A 20166-nucleotide genomic window follows, 5' to 3' on the forward strand; every position below is an offset into this window, starting at 1 on the left:
TCATTGTTCTGTTGCTATTAGCATACATTAAAGAGCTCATTATCTCAGGTCATTTTGTATTGCTGTATTTTGTTCTGCACTAGAGATGGGACCACTATGGATACTGTGAATATGTGTGTGTTTGCTGTGTCATGCCCTTGTGTGTTGGCTCTCAGTCTCCCTCTCCCTCTCTCTGTGTCTGCATGGCACGTGTGTGTCTGTTCCCCCATATGTGTTTCTGTGTGTGTGTGTGTGTGTGTGACATATGTGAGATGCATTACTGTCAGCTAGCTTCCCCGTTGCAGTGGAGCCTCCTCAGACGCTTACGTAATGTTATTACCAATCACACATGGAGAGCATCCTGGCGCTCTCACAAGGTTAGAATGAAATATGAGAACGATTATGGAAATCTGAGATTGTGTTATCATGATTTCCTTATTATTGCATCATTAATCTATTTTTGTCTCTTGTCTCCATCTCTCTTTTTTTCCCCCTTCAAATCTTTTGCCTATGGCTCATGCAGAAGTAGAACAAAAAGGTAAGTCGGTGAAAAAAGCACGCCCACATTCACACATGCACACATGCTCAAAATCTGGGGTTGGGGTGTCACTTTTTGATGCCAGTGCCTGAAGCGTTTTGTACCTCATGGCAGACTGACATCTCTTTCAAAGTCACTGCTGCTATATTAAGACAGCTTGATCGCAGCATATAGAGGCAATTTTGAAACACTGGTTCTCATTAGACACACTCTAGGCCCATATTATTCCATGGTATCGTGTAGAATGTCACTTAACAAACTCTCCACGGGTCGAGCACATTTTTATGATGAGCCAATGAACAGAGAATTACATTGACATTTAATATTTCAAATGCTTCCCCGTGATATGAAAATTATGCCAGCGCTTTGAATAGCCAATGAAAATTAAATCAATATTCCCAGCCCTGGAATTGTATTATTGGGAAGAATGGGAAAACCACAATGCACATCTGGCCCGGCTCTGTGTGTATCTGCGTGTGTGTGTGTGTGTGTGTGTGTATGTGTGACAGCATTCCAGTTAAATTACAAAGGTCCCTATGACTCCGGTCGCACTGGCTTCCCAGAATTTACTACGTCTCCCACATCACTCATAAAACATGACCCCAGTATTCTAAGATGGGAATACCAAGCACAGAGTGGGAAATGAATTATTGTAACAATTGCAGAAACAGCAGGCGATAAAAGACGTGTTCGGGTCTATAGTTGGTTGTTACTGACAGAGATAGAAAGGGAGAGAAAGGAAGAAAGAGCTATGAGACTAATGAGGAGCCGGAGAGGGAGGCAGGAATGGGAATAGAGGGAAAGGGTGGGGGTAGAACAAAATGTGCCATTTTCTCTTTTTCTCTTAGCTTTGAGAGCAGGGTATTATCTGTTGAATAGGAGGCATGCTGTTGCTGTGCTTAAGAATGACAGTGACTATACAACATCCAAATCACAACACAGTAAGCCTATCATGTCATCCTCACTCACTGGTGGTTAAGGTTAAGTTAAAACACAATGTAACATTTATGAAAAGAGGCAAACATTTCACAGGCACTGTCAGAAATTCTAGAGAGAATAGTTGACATTTTACTGCGACTGCATAAAAATTAATCTAATGTGAAAATTTTGTGCCACAGTATTTCTCTGCCCCGGCATTCTGCGAGGAGTGTACCAAAGCGAACATCTCTTTGAGTCCGATCACCAGTCGGGTGCGTGGTGCAAAGACCCGCTGCAGGCCTCAGACAAGATCTACTACATGCCCTGGACGCCGTACCGCACAGACACACTGACAGAGTACTCGTCGAAGGAGGACTTCATTGCAGGCCGTCCCACCACCACCTACAAACTCCCACATCGTGTGGATGGGACCGGGTTTGTCGTATATGACGGTGCACTGTTCTTCAACAAGGAGCGCACCCGCAATATTGTAAAGTTTGACCTGCGCACTCGCATCAAAAGTGGCGAGGCCATTATTGCCAATGCCAACTACCACGACACCTCACCATACCGCTGGGGGGGCAAGTCGGACATTGACCTAGCGGTGGATGAGAATGGACTGTGGGTGATCTATGCAACAGAGCAGAACAACGGGCGCATCGTGGTGAGCCAGCTCAACCCGTATACCCTGCGCATTGAAGGCTCCTGGGACACCACCTATGACAAACGCTCTGCCTCCAATGCTTTCATGATCTGCGGAGTCCTGTACGTGGTCAAAACCGTCTACGAAGATGACGACAATGAAGGGACGGGGAACAAAATCGACTACATGTACAACACCGATAAGAGCAAGGAGATGACGGTTAACATACCGTTCCCTAATTCCTACCAGTACATCGCTGCAGTGGATTACAACCCGAGAGACAACCTGCTGTACGTGTGGAATAACTACCACGTGGTGAAGTACTCGCTGGACTTTGGCAACAATGGTAGGTCCACCCAGTTCAACTCTTTCTCCACCTCTTCCTGCTCCTTCCTCCATTCTTAATGTCTTAATGTTGGTTTTTCGACTTAACACCAGTTTGAGTACTTATCCCCGCTAAATTTATTGGACAGGCTGTTATGTGATTTTCTTAAATCTTCACATGAAATACCTTGGCATATTTGTAATGCTTTTAATATTCATTCATTTTAATATTCATCATGATAAATGCTTTTTTTGTTGTGACATAAGGAATACTTACAGGCACTAATCTTACTCCAATAATTAATTCTGCAAAATGACTTAAAAAGACAGAAAAGCACCATCTGTGCTGTCACGATTCTCAATTATGACTGTTCCCCCACCGCCCCACCCATGGTATGTGCATGTTTTAAGAATAAAAAAAAAAACAACCATTAAAAAAAACTTTTTTAATGCCTTCAGAGGTGATCCTGGATATACCGGTGTCATTTAAATAGTAGATGTCTGCAAAGTGACTATTTGTGGAAGTGTTTCTGCCTTAGTTAACCAAAGAATAATTCACAAAGACATCAAACAGACTACCTTGATTTCTACCTTTAGAAGAATATCTCTTATGATGTCATGCTGAGCCTTACATACTGTAAATGTCTCTTGCCTTTTACTGTACCACTTGCCAGCCTTCTCTTTAGTTTCCCCAGCTGCTTAACAAATCATAATGCATTCCTCAAGAATGGAGCCAAGGGTGTCTGGAGGGAGCAAGAACTGATACCGCTTTCATATGGAACATCCGCTTATGATGACAATCTGAAGACACTACAACCTGTGTTTGATTCATTTGGGTTTTTTTTTGTTTGTTTGTTTAATGTTGACCCATTCGTATGAGGCTGCTGCCAAAGGTGTATCCCTGGTTGTCACAGAGGCTCAAATCTGCAAATGTAGTTCCATACATATTACCACTCAAACACACCAGATCAACAATTTTGATAGGTACTATTTCTTCAGTTCCAATGAAAACAGTTGGCGAGGTTTTCTCTAGAAAGACGCGTTGAGGTTTGATTTTTTAAAGCTGCACTGATCAATATCTTTATATCAACAGTATATCTAATGACTACATGTAATGTGAAAGGAGCCCACAGAAACCCACAGATGATTATCAACCGACTCTGCTGTTCCCCTCAGCTCTATCAAGTGTTTTAGCATATTTCAGCTCATTGTTTGGGTTTTATAACTTTTTTACAGCCGCAGCTGTTTTTAGCAAAAAGCTTTGAGAAACTGACTGAACGCTACCTGCACAGCACCAAACTGCAGACAGACAAGGTTAAAGACTAGCTGGTGAACATAGCGGAGTATTTAGCTGCTAAAAGCCAAATATTTCACTCAGGGGTTGGTGGAGACCAAAACAGAGCTAACAGGAGAGTGAATATTGAACTTACATTCATTGCTGAATGTATAAATAGGCAGCTTTTTGCCTCCACGTTTGCAGCAGCAATTTTAGTGGGGGTGATAAAACCTTGTTCTGCTGCCAAGTGGCCAAAAAAAATCAAGTATTGCCGCTTAAAGCTTTTAAAATCGTTTTGCAAACGTAATTCCATTCATCTTTGCGTGACCAAAACCAAAACTCTTGGCATGGCTAGATACCACAAGGGTTACGTAAGAAAATATGAGAAATCTGGGTGAATTGATGGAAAGCACTCTGGGACGGTCATGTGTTGATCAAGTGACATGCAGGTTAAAGTTGAGTTTGGTTAAGCAAAAGAAATAATATGCTGATCTTCTGTATGAAACTTATATAGATATGCCTGTTTATCTAAGGTGCACAGTGTCTGACCCATTTTCAGCCCAGGCCAGGGGGGTGATGGATCCAGTCTGCAGGTTGACTCATTCAGATCAACCTTCATTGTGGGTTTTAACTAGCATCCCTGTGTCCATCTGAAAGGACAAGGACTCTGTCTAACCCAGAGTGACTTTCAACTCTGGTGTGAGGTTAGAGTCGGCCCTCCCCTCCTTCCTTCCTCTGGATGGAAGGGCTTAGGCCCCTGGAGCCTGAAGGGCTATTTGCCCAACGTAATTGCCTTTCAGCACCTTTCTATGGAGTGGTCAAGGCAGTCTGGCTGCGTGTCTTATTAAATGATGTCTGAATTAATGCATGCTCTTACACGCAGTTAGGAGGCGCAGTACAAGGAATTATAGAGAGAGGCAGCATTAAACTTGGTTTCTACCGATCAGTGTGTGTGTGTGTGGAGGTAGGCCACGCTGTAAAAATATGTGTATGTGTGTTTATGCATGCATAATGGCGAGCATGCCCATGTGCTAATGTACTTACAGTATGAGTTTGTGTTGCTCTATTCATGAGCTTGCATATGTGTTTATTGGTGTGCGGTTGAGAGTGTGATCACTCTCATAATGGAGCTCTGGGTGTCTCAGGAGGCTCTAAAGAGGAGATCAATGGGGATTCAATGTGGAGAATGACCTCCAGTGTACAGCTGCAAGCCAGACTGCTGACCAGCGGGAGATACATACATACAATCAATGCTGCCCCACTCGTTTACTCTCCTCCTCGCTCCGCTCCCTCACTCAATGAAGACAGGGAATAAATTAACTACCTTAACTGCACGATTTTCTCATTCTTCGGAAAATGAGGCTACAAGTCGATTCATTCAAGTTTTATTTTGTTGTTGTATCCGGACTCTATATTTGGCTCTTCATTCCTTCTTGACTTGTCTGAGAGAGGTGTTTTTCTGTACTCACTATAAATATATTAAGCATATACTTTAAGGTGACTATGGTCAAACCTGCTATGTCCCAGCCATGGTGTTTTTTGTTTTTTTTCCCTCTAAGTTAGTTCAGGAAACAGGCCAAGGAAAGGGGCCATTCTGAGGGTTTCCGCTCATTACTGATGTAGCGTAATGCTCGCCCTGCTTTTGTTTCAGCTCATATGGACTTCTGAAAGATATAAAATGAGACAGGAAATGGACCATGAAGTAAGGGAAGGCTGAGGTATAGGCCACTAAGGACTGCAACACAGAGAGGACCAATTACTGCGTTTTGTCTGTCCAACTGGCTAACAAAGGCAGCTCACTGGACTGTTTAGAATCAGTCATTCTGAGGCATTGTCACTGTTTGGACTAGGCAGTTTATTTTTTAAGACACATTTCTGAAATGAAGTTAAAATAAGTCTTAATATAAGTCAGAACTTTGCCAGTTCTGTACTACTACATTTCAGCAAAGCGCTCATGGCTTGTTTTTATCAAATAAACAAAAAATGGTTTAGAAAAAAAGTGTTTAAATCTCTCAAAGTATAAGGTCTAAGGAAGTATCCAATTGATGCCAGTATTGAAAAATGTAAACGTCTAGCCTAGCCCTATATATCACATGAGGTTTGCTTTAAACATAAGAATTTAAACATCACAGGCAGGGGTGGGCAATATGGCCAAAATCTTCTATCACGGTATATGTAATTTTATATCACGGTGACAGTATATATCACGATACATTCATTCTGTAAATTAAGAAAGGAAAGCTCCCGCGGTGGAAACAGTATATTGCCAAATCTACCGGTGAACACATTTCCGCCGTTGCACTTTATATACCGTCATAACACCTAACCCTTATCACAGGGAAGAAATGAAAATAGCAAGGTTTAGTTCACCTTAGGCCAACAGATAATATTAAGGTTTACTCCCATGTCTTCCATCACACCATTGATGCAGCATGCAGCAGAAAATGATCTTTGTGAAATGCATATTCTTCCTCCCTTGGTACTTGAGAAGAAAGTGAACTGCCTCCTACATTTATTGTTTCCCATGTCTGTTTGTGTTTCTTCTTTGTTTCTTCCATTCTTTCTCTCTCTGTCTCTCACTCAAACACAGACACTCACAATGGCAGGAATCTCAATATTTCCCCTTCCCCTTCTCATATATCTTTCTTTGTAACTCTGTCTTTTCCACTGTTTTTCTCTCTGTCGCCCTTATCTCCCGCTTAATCTGCCCTCTTTTTCTGCGCTCAACCCTTTCCCTCATCACACAAGGCTATTTCATCGAGTGTTCTTAGATGTATATATTATAGAGGCCTAGTGCGTGAATGCCTACATAGAGTCAGAGTCAAAGTCACTTGTCTCTGCATTACCCCTTCCTCCCACCCCACACTCCGCAAACACTCTCTCTCTCTCTACTGTTTATGGAGTTGTTTCATCATGTCTTCTTACATGCATATTATAGAGGCCTGCCCTACGCAAGCGGCATGGCTCCGATGAAACATTTGAATAATTTATCACCTCCAGTCTGCCTTGCCACACTTTAGAAAGTTTTCCCAACAAAGTCGCAAAATTATTCATGTTATCTGCATCTTCGGGATGGGAGGGGCAAACAGCTGCCTTTCCCATCTTTGTTGCGCCTTTTTTTCCTTTCTCTTCATTTCTCTCTCACTTTCTCCTGCTACTCCACTTTTCTTTTCTTTTTTGTTCTTTCTTCTTTGATGCTAATTGTCACATGCTTAAAGTCTTGCAGGTACCATACGTTGTGCTCGTAGTGCTGTCTCACTTTAGACCTTTAAGTTCATGATCTGCTTAAGCTCTTAAATTCAGGTGAAATAATCTGATTGCATATTCCACAGGAATTATGAAAGTTTCCTGTGCAACCCTGGAGGTGTTTTTGTTCTATCATATAGTGTTAAAGAAGTTAATCAGAAGAAAAATACACTGTTTTACAACTGGTTACAGGCATTTTATAATAACTTCAACTACAATTTATGTCATTCACTCTATTAAAAATTATTTCAATGTTTTTACATGTATGTGCAATGTTCAATTTTGCCGTTTTAAACATCTGTTGTTACAGAAATATTACTCAAAAGCAACCACCAAAGCTTTGCGCATGTACTGTACAGCTCAATTTCTCCAACCTCTTAATTATGCTGTACAAAACAATAATAGTGAAAAAGAGATTTTTATTTGCATTTGAGAGTTTTTGCATTTTGCTCAAGCATCAAAAAAAGTCAAAACTCAGAGTGAAATTCATGTAACCACAAATAAAAACTCAATGATGCTAACCCATCGCTCACTTCAGTCAAATGTTTGAAGTGTCAAGAGTGATATCCTCACTCTTAGTTAGAGAGTAATTAAAAACTGGCATTCTATTCTAATCTATTAAATACGCAGTTATATAGCGATGACCTCTAATTGCCACTCTGTCAGTTTAGGGAAATTTAAAGGTTCACCTTTTGAACTCTTAATGGCTGAAATGGCAGTGTTCCATTTCCTAAGGAAGTCAAGCATGGAGTATCTATTGTCTTCACCCCCCCCCCCCCCCCCCCCCACTTATTTACACCATCCTCCCCCACCTCTCCTCTCTTCTCCTCTTCTCTCCTTTTTTTCCTTCCTTGGCACCAGATTGCAATCAAGCGACAGGGCTAAGCAGTGCAGGAAATGTTGGAAACAAGCTAAAGTGGGCAGAATAACAAGAGTTAATGGCTGAAGTGGAGACCCTCTTTCACCAAATCACTGATTAGTCTAACCCTCAGCACATTTCTATTCTGGCTTGTCACATCAAGTTGTGTGTGTTTGTGTATGAGTGTGTGCATACTGTGTGTAAAGTCCTTGACAGACCTGGCTGTTCACACCACTTGAGATGATTGAGCTCTGTCTAAATGAAAGACGGTTTACTTCGTATGTTTTATGATTGTTTGCAAAACATGAACCTTTAAATAAAACTTTTGCAATTGTTTAGTCGTTATCCTAGAATCAGAACATTTCATATGTGGCTTATTGGATCCACAATCCTGTCCACGATCCACAATCCACAGTAAACAGTATTATACAAGGCAACATGAATACATGGTGTCTTTCACACCTTAGTCTGCACGCCTGCTCTCACTTCTGCCCTCTCTCTTCTTCGTCTTTTGCCTCCTCCCTCCCTGCCTATCTCCCTTTTTCCCAAATAACATTACGACATAGTCGTCTCAGAGTTCAGTCTCTGCTTGTGAGAGTCTGCTGCACCTGTTCCCAGCCTGCAGTGTGTGTCCTTATCGATTGAATTGCCCCAGCCGGGCCCGCTGCGTGCATTTGGCCTCCGCACCGCTTCTCCTCTGCCAAAAAGCAGATGCCAGATTAAGCAGACCTAGCCAGGACAACAGGGTGGAGGGGAAACCCACAGCCTCGCAGGAAGTAAATACAGAAGAGAGCAGCGAGCAGAGCGTGTCACCATGGCTGTGCCCTATTCAGATTTCATTTTTGAAATTTATGAAAATGCACAGGAGGCCAACAAAGTGGATACCATCTTAATCTCTAAATTATGGGCCCTGGTGATAAATTATGGGGAGCAAAATATTGAACAGCCACAGGGTCACTTGCTGGAAGATACGGCTTTCATTCTAACACAGTAATGGGATTTTGCTGGATTCCTACTATATATTCAAACTGTACCTGTTGCATCCTTGACAGAAATTCAGTGCATGTCTGGAGAGGCCTCAATCTGGACTTTAAAGGAATATGCTGATGAATCCCTCCATTATTAAACAGAAAAACAAAATCGGTCCGTCCCATTAGCTTTTTGCTTTGAACGAGGGAACTTCCCCTGATTAATAAGGAAGCATGTAATTGGCCAACTTGCTGCAGGTGTCTCCAACCTCGGCGGTGGGATGACATGATTATGCAACTGGTAAGCCAACAGGGCTGAGCGGTGATGTGTCTGTGTGTGACACGTTAGCTGTGGAACGCGGTGGTGCCTGGCAGCCATTTTGAGGGAGGCTCTATTAGTTGAGGTTGTTTTCTATCTCCAAGTATCACTGCTTTGAAGTGCTCCGTTCTGTCTTATCAGCAGGCCCGAGCCACTCGCCACAAGCTCTGTGTGCGCATGAGTGTGAGTGTAAAAGTGAATTTCTGCTCAAGCGTGTGTATCTGCATGCATATGTGTGTGTGTGTATGTGTGTGTGTTTGTGTGTGTGTGTGTGTGTGTGTGTATGTATGTGTGTTGCTTGGAGTACAACTGACAAAGTAAGTGTCTGTATAAGCATGTGTACACTTGTGTGTGTGTGTGTGTGCACTCCAGCCATAGGGGCAACGCGTTATCGCAGTATGCAGCCCTATTCAATGTCTGTGCTACTATCCAGCCTAGAAAGCTTTGTGCCCTCCAGATTATAATTTTGCTGTTACCCCTCTGGATCCATCCCTCCCAACTGTTCAGGGTGGTGTGGTGTGTGTGTGTGTGTGGAGCCAAGGAGGCAGTAACTTTTAAGGAAACTGCAAGAAAGTAATCATCTTGCATATTAAGAAGACCATACCAGTATAATAGACACTTCATCTCAGTTCTGTGAAACTTCTGTCTTAATTCAAATCCCTCTTCTCTTTGCTTCCGCTTCACTCATCCTCCCTCTCACTCGCTGTCTACCGCTTTTCTGACGATGTGGGAAACTTGCCAGGGGAAGTTAATTTTCCCTTTCCTCTGCCTTCTACCTTTTGTGTTGTGGATTTACGATCCCTCTGTTTACCGAGTGAGAAGTCAACAAGAGCATTCTCGGCAACTGAGCAGAGGCAGAGACAGGCAGTCTTACCCACACAGAAAAACATCACCACACACAGCCATACACACACACACACACACACACACACACACACACACGTCTGTCTGCATGTCAGATGATCATGTGCTAGCATCCCAGGCTGACAGCATCTCTGTGGCCCCTCCAGTGTGGTGACAGATAGACAACTCCAGGAACAAGTTTACTGCCAGCCTGACATTGTCTCACCTTCCCCTAGGCTCACCACTGGTCAGGAAAACAAACAGAATAGAAAAGAATAGAATAGAAACGGAAAAGAATAGTCAACAAGTCTCACCATTTCCATCTCTTCCGGAGCTTTCGAGCATACCAAACAGTCATTAATGATTTAGTTAAATAATTTTTTACATCTTGCATGCATATACAATACAACCTCCAAACCACAAATTTATTTAGAAAGGCAATGTCTCAATATCAGTCGGATCTTAGTCACATCACAAGTGTTAAAAGACAGTTACCACACCCATAGCTATCTTTTCATTTATTCTATTTTCAAATAGATTTGTGCCTACAAGTGATGTGCGTCTAATTCTGCTTCTTCTGTTTTGCATACATATGCCATTTTGTGATATATTGACATTCTTTTTAATATCGTGTGATTGATTGCAAGTATTTTGCCCGATGCTAAATAGAGTAGTTAATGCTGCGATAGGACTTTATCCTGAGGGCGGAGAGCCAATGCAGCAAGAATGCAGAAAGAATATAAAAAATCTAATTTCTTACATTTCTGCAGTTGAATGTTGCTGTTGAAGAGCAATGTTTAGGCATGTGATGTGATAACTGATGTTTCTACTAAAGCATCTGTCAAAATAGTCACCCACATGCATGTGCAGGGCATACATATAGTGCAAAAATCGTAACAGAATTTCTGACTGTGTTTTTGCTTTGTGTCACATATTTGTTCTTGTGGCATCAATCTCAGCAAAGAGCACAACGTTTAGGTTAGCTGACATCATGAAGTTGTCATGGCGCATTTACTCAAGGCCTCCTAAGCTTAAACGCAAGGAGATATGTCAGTCGCCATGAGCACAACCTCCAGCCTTTTTCTCTATAAATGTTTCATGAAGCTGTTATGTCATGTTGCTGTAGTTCCCTACAGCATCTTTCACAGCGTCCTGAGTGACGCCAGTGATGAGTTCATCACATTGCAAGATTTTTTTTCTTTTTTTTTCATCGAAATGCTGCAAAAGACAAAGCAAAGGAGGACAAAATAAAGACACAGGCGAGCACACTTGGGAAGTATGATGGGAGGTATAGAAATTGAAATAGGTAGAATAAAAAGTGTGGCAGAAAGTGAAAGAAAGTTGTGAAAATCAGGTGGAAAATGTCAAGAGAACAGCAAAGGACGGAAGAGAAGGAAGAGATAGAGCTGCATGGGTAGTGATGTGCTGTGGCCCTTTGCCTGTGACGCTTGCAGGCTTTTGTGTTACCTCACCTCAAGCTGCCAGCCCCTGTGTTTTCTCCCCCTGTACTCAAATGACAGCAGACATCAACCTCAGACACACACACACACCATTACTCTTCTATTGTTGTGGCAGAGCCCCTAATGGAGCTTCCCGTTTGAGTGCAGATAGACACACACACACACACACACACACACAGACACACACACGCACATAGTCACTCTCTGTTTACACACACACATACACACACAGATTGACAGCTAGTCCCTAGGCCACTGCTGCTACGCATGATTGATGGCAATGTTCCGTGGAGAATGCATGAGGCAGGGCGGCAGTGATTCAGGAACGGGGAGCAGCACAGTTTAGGTACGGAAACACTCCATTGAGTTGAGGAGGAAGAGAACAGAACGTACAGGAGGAGCGGGACGTTACATGGCTGTCAGTCAAGCAGACGGACAGACAGAAGGGAGAGAGAGAGAGAGAGAGACAAGTACTGTGCATTTAATTAAACTTAAAATCCACAGGAAGGGACAACTTCAGTTCACAGTAAATAATATAAACACCCACTCTTTCCTACCACTCACCCGTCCACGCACTCATTCCACACATCATTCTCCACGCTCACACCTTCCCTTCACCCCCAAAGGAACAAAAAAAAAACCCATCAAAATTTACCAAAACTAATTTTGAGCACATCACACCCCAAATCAGCCCTCATGGAAATCTAGTCCCCTCAGATTAAGCACATGCTGATGACTTTCATTACACCCATACAGTCTTTTATACAGTACACCGAAAAACCCATTGCAGTTACAAATGTGTCCAATTATGCCAGCCTGTACTAAATTCATACAATCACAGCCCTTTCCGGAGCAAAACATACAGCCCCATTGAGAGACGAGAAACTCTATAACCCTTCAATGTCAATGACCAGCATGTAGTACATATTATGGCCTTAGGCACACCAAACCCTCAGACAGAGAAACACAAGTGCCCGTGCTTTCCATTAGTGCTGAAAATCATAGAATCGGGAATTTTAACATCAGGGCAGACTTAAAGCTGCACAAGGCAACTTCACACTTTCGCTACCCCAACTGGCAGCAAGTGATATCTGACTTTTTTGAGAGCTTGAAGGACTCCATTACCCAGAAATCATGTAGTGTGGTGTCGGTATATTGCACACTCTTCAGAGAAAAATAAATCTTACTCATAGTTGCTGGTTGGCGTGGAGGTGGTGAGGAAAATCTTTTAAGGCAAGTTCGGCCAGGTCCAGCTTTCTCTGCAGTATTTCACTGAAAGGTTTGTGTGTAGGAGATATTTTCAGCCAGACTTAGCATGGAAACTGAGATTATGATGAATATATATTTCTCTTGTAAAAGTGGCATAACATAAAATTGCTAGAATTCATATTTGAGTAGTTTTGTGATCTGGTAGAGCTGTCTCTGTGTTTATGTTTGTTTGTGTGCGTGCTTGCCTTTATGTGTACTTCAAGAAATCCACACACTATGGAATTTTAACAGGAAGAAAAAGTATATGCAGTGTGCTGTGTTGATTTGGCATAAGTACTCAGTTGTAGTTGTATCTAGAAGAACCAGGTGCAAAAGTATATAGTATACAAAACCTCTGTAGGTTCAAACTTAATACACTGTGGTGGGTTTGTTTTCCGTAATTACACATTTACACAAGATATTCTTATAATTTACATGTTTTCTACTTCAATGTGTTTAGGCAGTCTCAGCTGTATAATAGAAGTATTCACAGTGAGAGACAAAGCTGTTTCCTGCTTTGTTAAAGAATGTTTCTAAGTGAAGACGTGGCTTTAGATAATGGGCTCCACCTGTTTGCCGTATTGCACATAATGACAAATCCAAATGACTTGAGACTGATAGAATAATTCAAATGGAAAATGATGGAAAACTGTAAATAATTATTTCCCTCTACCAAAATTTCCATCCTGCCATATTGATTTGTGCCACGAAAAGCAAAGTGGCGTTGAAAGCAATGGGGGGGTTAGCTGATAGTGTGAGACACACTGGTATAGTATGTTCACAAGAGGACACTGTACCACTTCACAAACACATGCTCTCTTCCTCTCTCTTCCCATCATCTCATCCATTCATTCTTTATTTCTGTCCCCTGAACAGGGTCAATGTGAATAATTGAGCCTTTTTACAATGAAATATTGACAATAAAAGAGTGTGTCATATGCATTTAAGTGGCCTTTCTGCCTCTCGTGATGTCATGGTGTTATGAATCATGCATGACACTGAGAGAATGTTTTTTTTCTGCCAGGTTAGGCAGCAAGAACCTCCACTATGCACCAGTCCCATAGGAAAGACCTATGGGACCGGTGCAACCTTGTGCATGTTTGCAGGACAAACCAATTGTCGGTCTTGCTTGGACATTATTGCAATTATTGTACCACTTTAGCACACACATTCATGTTGTTCTGTAATAACTGTTGCTGGTTGAATTGTTTGGAAACATGTCCTGAACTTTGGAGTAACTGAGAAAGAAAAAAAGCCCCACAGAGATCTGGCATATGACTACATTGACTAAGGATGAAACACTAACGTTGAGAAGTCATCAGAAACATGAGCTACTCCCTGTCAAAGCTATTTAGAGCTGTGTAAATGAATGCCTGCAAATGTGTTAGTGTCTGTCACTATAATATTATTTACACTTGTAAGCCATTGCTCACATCACTTGGTGCCGATATGTTTTTTTTAACACTGTTATTCTTACTTTTTCATCCTGGGAATACTTTTTGAACTCTTGTACTGACATAAAGCTCTGGCTCTTAGTTTAAGAATCCATGCGCTGTGTTTTTGTGAATTTAAACCCTGTCTCTTTCTCATTTCTGTTCAGACTATCGCCCACCTCCCATGATCCCTCCCAACCGAGGAGGCGGAGGAGGAGGTCCAGTTAGTGGCGGAGGTTCCTCCTCTTCATCTACCGGCCGCACCACCACCACCCGTTCTCCTCCCTACTACACCACCCCACGGCCTCTCCTCACCACCTCCCCCGGCCAGCGCTATCGGACCACCACCACGGTTCGCCAGTCTGTCCTGGTTCCTGCCGGTGGCTCGTCATCTGACACCAACCAGATTCCAGACACCAACCAGAAAGCTGGAGGACGCTCCCCTCCGGTGCCGGTCCCTCCAGCAGTCCCACAGCCTCCTGCCCTGCCTCCCCAAGACTTCTGCAGTCCAAGGGTGACAGCTGACATATCGTGGCCCCGGACACAGCAAGGCCAGACAGCCAAGCTGCCCTGCCCTGTAGGGACACTGGGTAAGTAAGCTGCATGGGTGGGTGGATACAAGAATGTATAGAGGCGTGGTAGGACCACTATATGGTTGGTTAGAATGTGTGTGAAAGCCTTTTCCAGTGCAATGTGTCTTTCTCTATGTTGTTATTACATTACAAGTGTTTGCTCTTTTATCTCCTCCATTCTTTCATCTGCAAAGGTGGAAACATTTACCATCCTTTGCTTAAAAAAAGCATCAATACCATGATTAAATACAATAATGTTGTTGCGGTTTTATGTACTCCACATGCCACTGGCTAGTAGTATTGAGCATTATGTGTGTTTGCATGTGAAACCTTGCCCTGTAAACTAATCAGCATTACAGGGAACATGAAAACGTAATTATTTGTTATAATTAGAATTGATTAATTGTATTTAAAATTTCCCTTTTAAGTACGTTGGTAAACATTTGTTGTTTTCAATAAATACTTGACGTGCATTGACAATTAAATGATTCAAATGAAAATAAATAGACACATTATTTTAGTGTAATACACACACACACACACACAAAAAAGATCACAAGATGTTAAAGTGGCAGTGTAAAGGACAGTGAGGGATAAACTTTTCTACAGCAACGTTAAATGTTCGATCACCCTTTTTAAGTTCAAGGGGTGATCGAACAGTAAGAGGAGAGCAATAAGATAATGGGTAATGGGTCTGAAAACGGAATAGGGACTGTTAAAAGGTAAACATATACATTACAACATATACAATTCCCTCTGAAAGCGTAGTGGAGTTGTAGCCACAAAGTGTCATGAGATGCCTTTTGTTGTGATTTGGCGCTATATAAATAAAATTGAATTGAATAGTATGAATCTCACAACACGCACACATGCACACTTCTTGAGGACAAATTCTCCTATTTTAATCAATTAGTTCACATGACCAGGATGATTCTTCTATCCTCCAACTACCATCCATGCACACACAGACGCACACACTGACTGCTCAGTGAACCCCAGGCACCTCAAGAGTCTTCGTGTCTCCTGGTGAATGTCAGCGCTGTCTTACCCTGTTTGTTTTGCTTGTCTTGCAGGCGTGGCCACATACGTGTGCGTGGCCCATTTGGGCTACTGGGATCCCCAAGGCCCTGACCTCAGCAACTGCACGTCGCCCTGGGTCAACCACATCATGCAGAAAGTAAGTCTGAATGCTTCAGCAGGCCCTCGTGCCTCCCACCGAGCCCTAGTTTAAGGGTATGTGTTATGGATATAGTCCTGGAGCAATTTCTCACGCATGAAGACGCACTGACCACAGGGGAAGATATAGGCCACGTATCCATCTTCATTTGTTAACCTTAACTCGTGTTTGAGATCTTAGAGATTCTCTATAGCTGTAGGGGAATGGAAATGTCCGATAAGGTCATTCACTCACACTGTGCCAACATCATAATAGGCGTCATGATAGGCTAATTTGCAAAGAATGCATTGCTTTTGCATGGAGAACATTACTGTGTTTGACTCTTACAGATACTTTTATTCTGGTGCTTCCCCAGTTATCACAACTTCCTGCTATTTCAATTTATTGCTTTGTGTCTGTTCTTACATGTGCTGCAAGGCTTTAAGGCTTTTCAAAACATGGGGAGAATGGTGCCTGTTAAATCAGCATGGCAGCAGAGGTGCTAAACTGGGACATCTTTCTGTAAAGTATTTGTAAATGTTTTTATGATAACAGTTGTAAGGTGCTGGAAACGCAACGCTGACTTCCTCTTGCCTCTTTCAATAACTTTATCCCTCTTGTCCTCTTTATGCTCCTCCATCACATCCTTGTTCTTGTCTTGCTCACCTCCATTCCTCCACATTTACTTCTCTCACTCCATCCGTCCTTAACCTCTCTGCCCTTCCTCTCCTGTCCTTTCATTTTTCCATCTGTCTTTCGCTGTACTCTTCTCTCTCCTCCCTCCCACTGTCTTCTTCACGTTCTCACTAACCTTCTCTCCACTTCCCAACTTTCCCTTCACTTCTCACCTCATCTGACTTTTTCTTTTTTTTTTTTGCTTCCATCCATCTCTCTCATTCTTTCACTTTATTCCTCTCTCCGCCTCCGTCACCCTGTTTGGCTCCCAGCTCCGTTCGGGCGAGACAGCAGCAATCGTGGCCAGGGAGCTGGCAGAGCAGACCAAAGGACTTCTGCGTCCTGGCGATGTGCCATCTACAGTGCGGGCCATGGCCCAACTGGTCGAACTGCTGGACGTCCAGCTCAGAAACCTCACCCCCGGGGGCAAGGACAGCGCTGCCCGCAGCCTCACCAAGGTAATGCAGCCCCTGAGGTCAATGTATAGTGAGTGATTGAGTGAGATTAATGATTTTCTTGCAGGCACTGGTATGAGAAAGGATGCAAGGTAGATTAAGAGAAAGAGGGATGAGAGAGAGAGAAGGGAACAGATAGAGGGACTCTTTCAAGTTAACAGTAAGATGAATAGCGTTGGTGGTTAGTGTTTTTGTCTTACACTCATTCTTCAGGGGTTAGAAAAGTCTCTGCGTGCAGAGTTTGATGAAAAACCATACATAACACTGTAGAGTTCCAGATGATAAATAGCTGCTTTTAGACATTATTTTATCCTCTTCTGTGTGTGGGTCTTCGTAGCAAGTTTTGCTCAACATTGTGGGTGATAGATAACTGCTTTTAGTCTTTGGCAGGATTCCTCAACTCTTTCCAGATCAGGACTGAAATTTAATAAAACTCTGTCTCGCCCTGGGAGTTATTCTCATTAAAACATACAGTACTTGAGATGAAAACAGGCTTGGGACACGTTTTACGTCACAGCTCATTGTTTAATGAACTTCAGTCTTTGAGCTACGGCTACGAAGATGCTGTCGACAAGCTGGCTTGAGTGCTTACTTCAGGGTTACATTAATGGAAACTCGATCCTGAGTATGCAAAGGATCTGTTTTACTACTACGGTAGACAAGGAAAGAATTAAGTTCTGTACTTTGTTCAAGTAAGCATTCAATTAAAGTGAGTTAAATCATTGGGGAATGGCTGACTGGCCGGCTTGGCTGGCTAATTGACAGACTGACTTTATGGCGGACTGTTTCTTGATTGTCTCTGCGGAGGTCAACAGTGATAGGCGGGGTTTAGCAGCCAGATTGACAGCTGGTGCCACCTCTTATACAGTCGCTGGCTTGTTTTTCCTTCTCAGCTTTAGCCTCTGAGTCACTGGATCTGCTTCATTTTCGCTCTTTTTGTCACACTATCACACTCTTCTCTCTTCATCTCCTGTGCTCCCTCTATGTAATCCAGTAACACAAGTGAAGTGAATACATACTGGAGCATGTGAAAGTGGATTCAATTAATATGTGTTTTGCTGTTGACCAAATGGCCTGTTAAAGGTTGAATTTGTAGAAAACAAGAAGAAAAGCATTCCTCCTATTTTCAATAATGACCCAATTATATGTACCTAATTGAGTAATATGCCGGCTTATTATGCTAATTCTTGTTAGGAAATCGAATATGACCAATCACGCACAAGTGGCATCGTAATTAATGCCATCAATTCACTTGACGGTAGATGCAGAGAGTCAGTGAAAGGAAATGGAGGAACAGAGGAAATTATGAAAACAATCTGGAAGAAAAGGAGAAAGGAATAGAGACAGAGGCAAGAAGGAATAAGAATATAAGAATATCAATATATTTCAGCCACAGAAGTCTTTTTTAGCAATGTTAATTAAGTGGGTGTGACTGTCTTTGTGTGTGTGTGTGTGTGTGTGTGTGTGTGTGATGGAAAGGTGTTATATCGCTAACAGCTGAATTGTTTGAATTTGCAGCTTCAGAAGAGAGAAAGGTCCTGCAGGTTTTTCACACAGGTATTTCCGCTTCCTGGTATTGTTGATTACTTTGCCACACCGTAGTCCCACTTTCTTTTTTCAGTGTGTTTTATTTTCACACTCAGCATGTAATCCCCAAAACCAGCTTGTGTGTGTGTGTGTGTGTGTGTGTGTGATCACACATTACAACGCTCTACGTAGAATTCTAATTCTGTGTTGCAGCATTTGTCTTATGAGTTGCATCTAACCCTTTGAAGAGGGCGGTCATTAATGTCTCTTCTGGTCCTGAACTACAGTGTGCATCAGAATCGCATTGGTAACCATCCACTGGTGTCTGCTAACAAAAGTTTTAGTCTCCTCAAAGGGTTCGCTGCCATTCTTTTGTTTTCAATTTCTTTTTTTTTTCTTTTTTTTTGCATTCAGAATCAATGGCACTGATAAGAGGCCATGATCAATATCAATAATAGCTCATCTATTTTGCAGTTCTGTCTGCAGAATTGTAAACAGGCCTGCCTGGAACCAAATGACTCGCTATCCATCTCCATTCAATGAAATGTCCTCTCAGCTGCTGTATCAATAGTAGAAGAACTGAGTGTGATGGATATTCTGTTGCATATTGCTTGGTCACGGACTCACTGCCTTCAAAATAATACCACCTTGTGTTTGTGGCTCATTATTAATTTATTTGTCTGCTTGTACTGATGTTTGTTCGTGTTGATGCCATGGGCTCACCCCCGTGAACTGAAAATTCAACTTCATTTAGACATGTTTCTGGTCAGCTAAAATCACTATTCAGAACATCAAAGGACCCCACCTTCCTCATCCATGTGCTGTAGATAGACTGCAGAGTCTCTCTTTTTCTCTCTCTGCATCCTCCGACACACACACACACACACACACACACACACACACACACCCTTGATGGGCTAGCTCTTTTTCTCCTGATGCAGGCTTTTTTCCACTCTCCCCTGAAAAAGTCTTAACGTCAGCACCAGTCAGCAATGTCACATCATAGAACATGGCTTAGGAATATATGCAAGCTGACACACACACACACACTCGCACGCACGCACGCTGCAAATATATAAATATTTTTTCAACAATGATCTTATGCCGTCACATCAAAACAGTCAGCCATTTTGATGTGTCTCCTTAATCCAATAAATGCAACATTTGAAAGAGTGGCTGCTTTCAGACAGCTAGTTACAGGTTAAAATCAAAAATGTTCCACCACACACCTTGGGTACTGCAGGGGGCTGGGAGTGATCGATTATATAATTAGCCTTAGTAATGTGAAACAAAATTATACCAACAGTCCCTTACTCCGCCAGATAGAAATGTGCGTGATTAGGGATGTGGTGTGGTGCTGCCCTCTCCTCGTTAATTATCTACAGCACTAATTGCCAAGTGAGGAGAGTGGGCAGGAGGTTTGGGTTCCTAATAGAGACAAAAAATAATTGAATTCTCTCTCTCTGTCTCTCTCTCTCTCTCTTTCTCTCTCCCCCTCACTTCATCCCTCCTCCTCTCTCACTTCGTTTGGGGAACTGGGGACTCGTTTCATGTATACTAAATTGGCAATTTATTCATGATGAAGTTGGTGGTGTGGAGAGGCTTTGATGCTGTAGGGTGGATTGATGGAGCGAGGTAGAGTCTGCAAGGTAGACTGAGAAAGAGAGAGGAAGATGGGGGGGACAGGGCGGGAAGAAATTAAACAGAAGAAAAGAGATTCACAGAAA

At 42.5% G+C, this 20166-nt stretch overlaps 1 protein-coding gene across 1 annotated transcript in view; it reads left to right on the forward strand.

Moving 5' to 3' along the window:
* adgrl3.1 (adhesion G protein-coupled receptor L3.1) overlaps positions 1-20166 on the forward strand; it is a 78136-nt gene that overhangs the window by 25957 nt on the left and 32013 nt on the right. The window contains exons 4-9 of the mRNA XM_070912216.1: positions 503-517; positions 1636-2424; positions 14222-14644; positions 15700-15803; positions 16730-16915; positions 18431-18469. Coding sequence (XP_070768317.1) covers positions 503-517; positions 1636-2424; positions 14222-14644; positions 15700-15803; positions 16730-16915; positions 18431-18469 — 1556 coding nt within the window. The remainder of the gene's footprint in view (positions 1-502; positions 518-1635; positions 2425-14221; positions 14645-15699; positions 15804-16729; positions 16916-18430; positions 18470-20166) is intronic.

This window comes from Enoplosus armatus, chromosome 2 (genome assembly GCF_043641665.1).
Source record: "Enoplosus armatus isolate fEnoArm2 chromosome 2, fEnoArm2.hap1, whole genome shotgun sequence".
NCBI lineage: Eukaryota > Metazoa > Chordata > Actinopteri > Centrarchiformes > Enoplosidae > Enoplosus > Enoplosus armatus.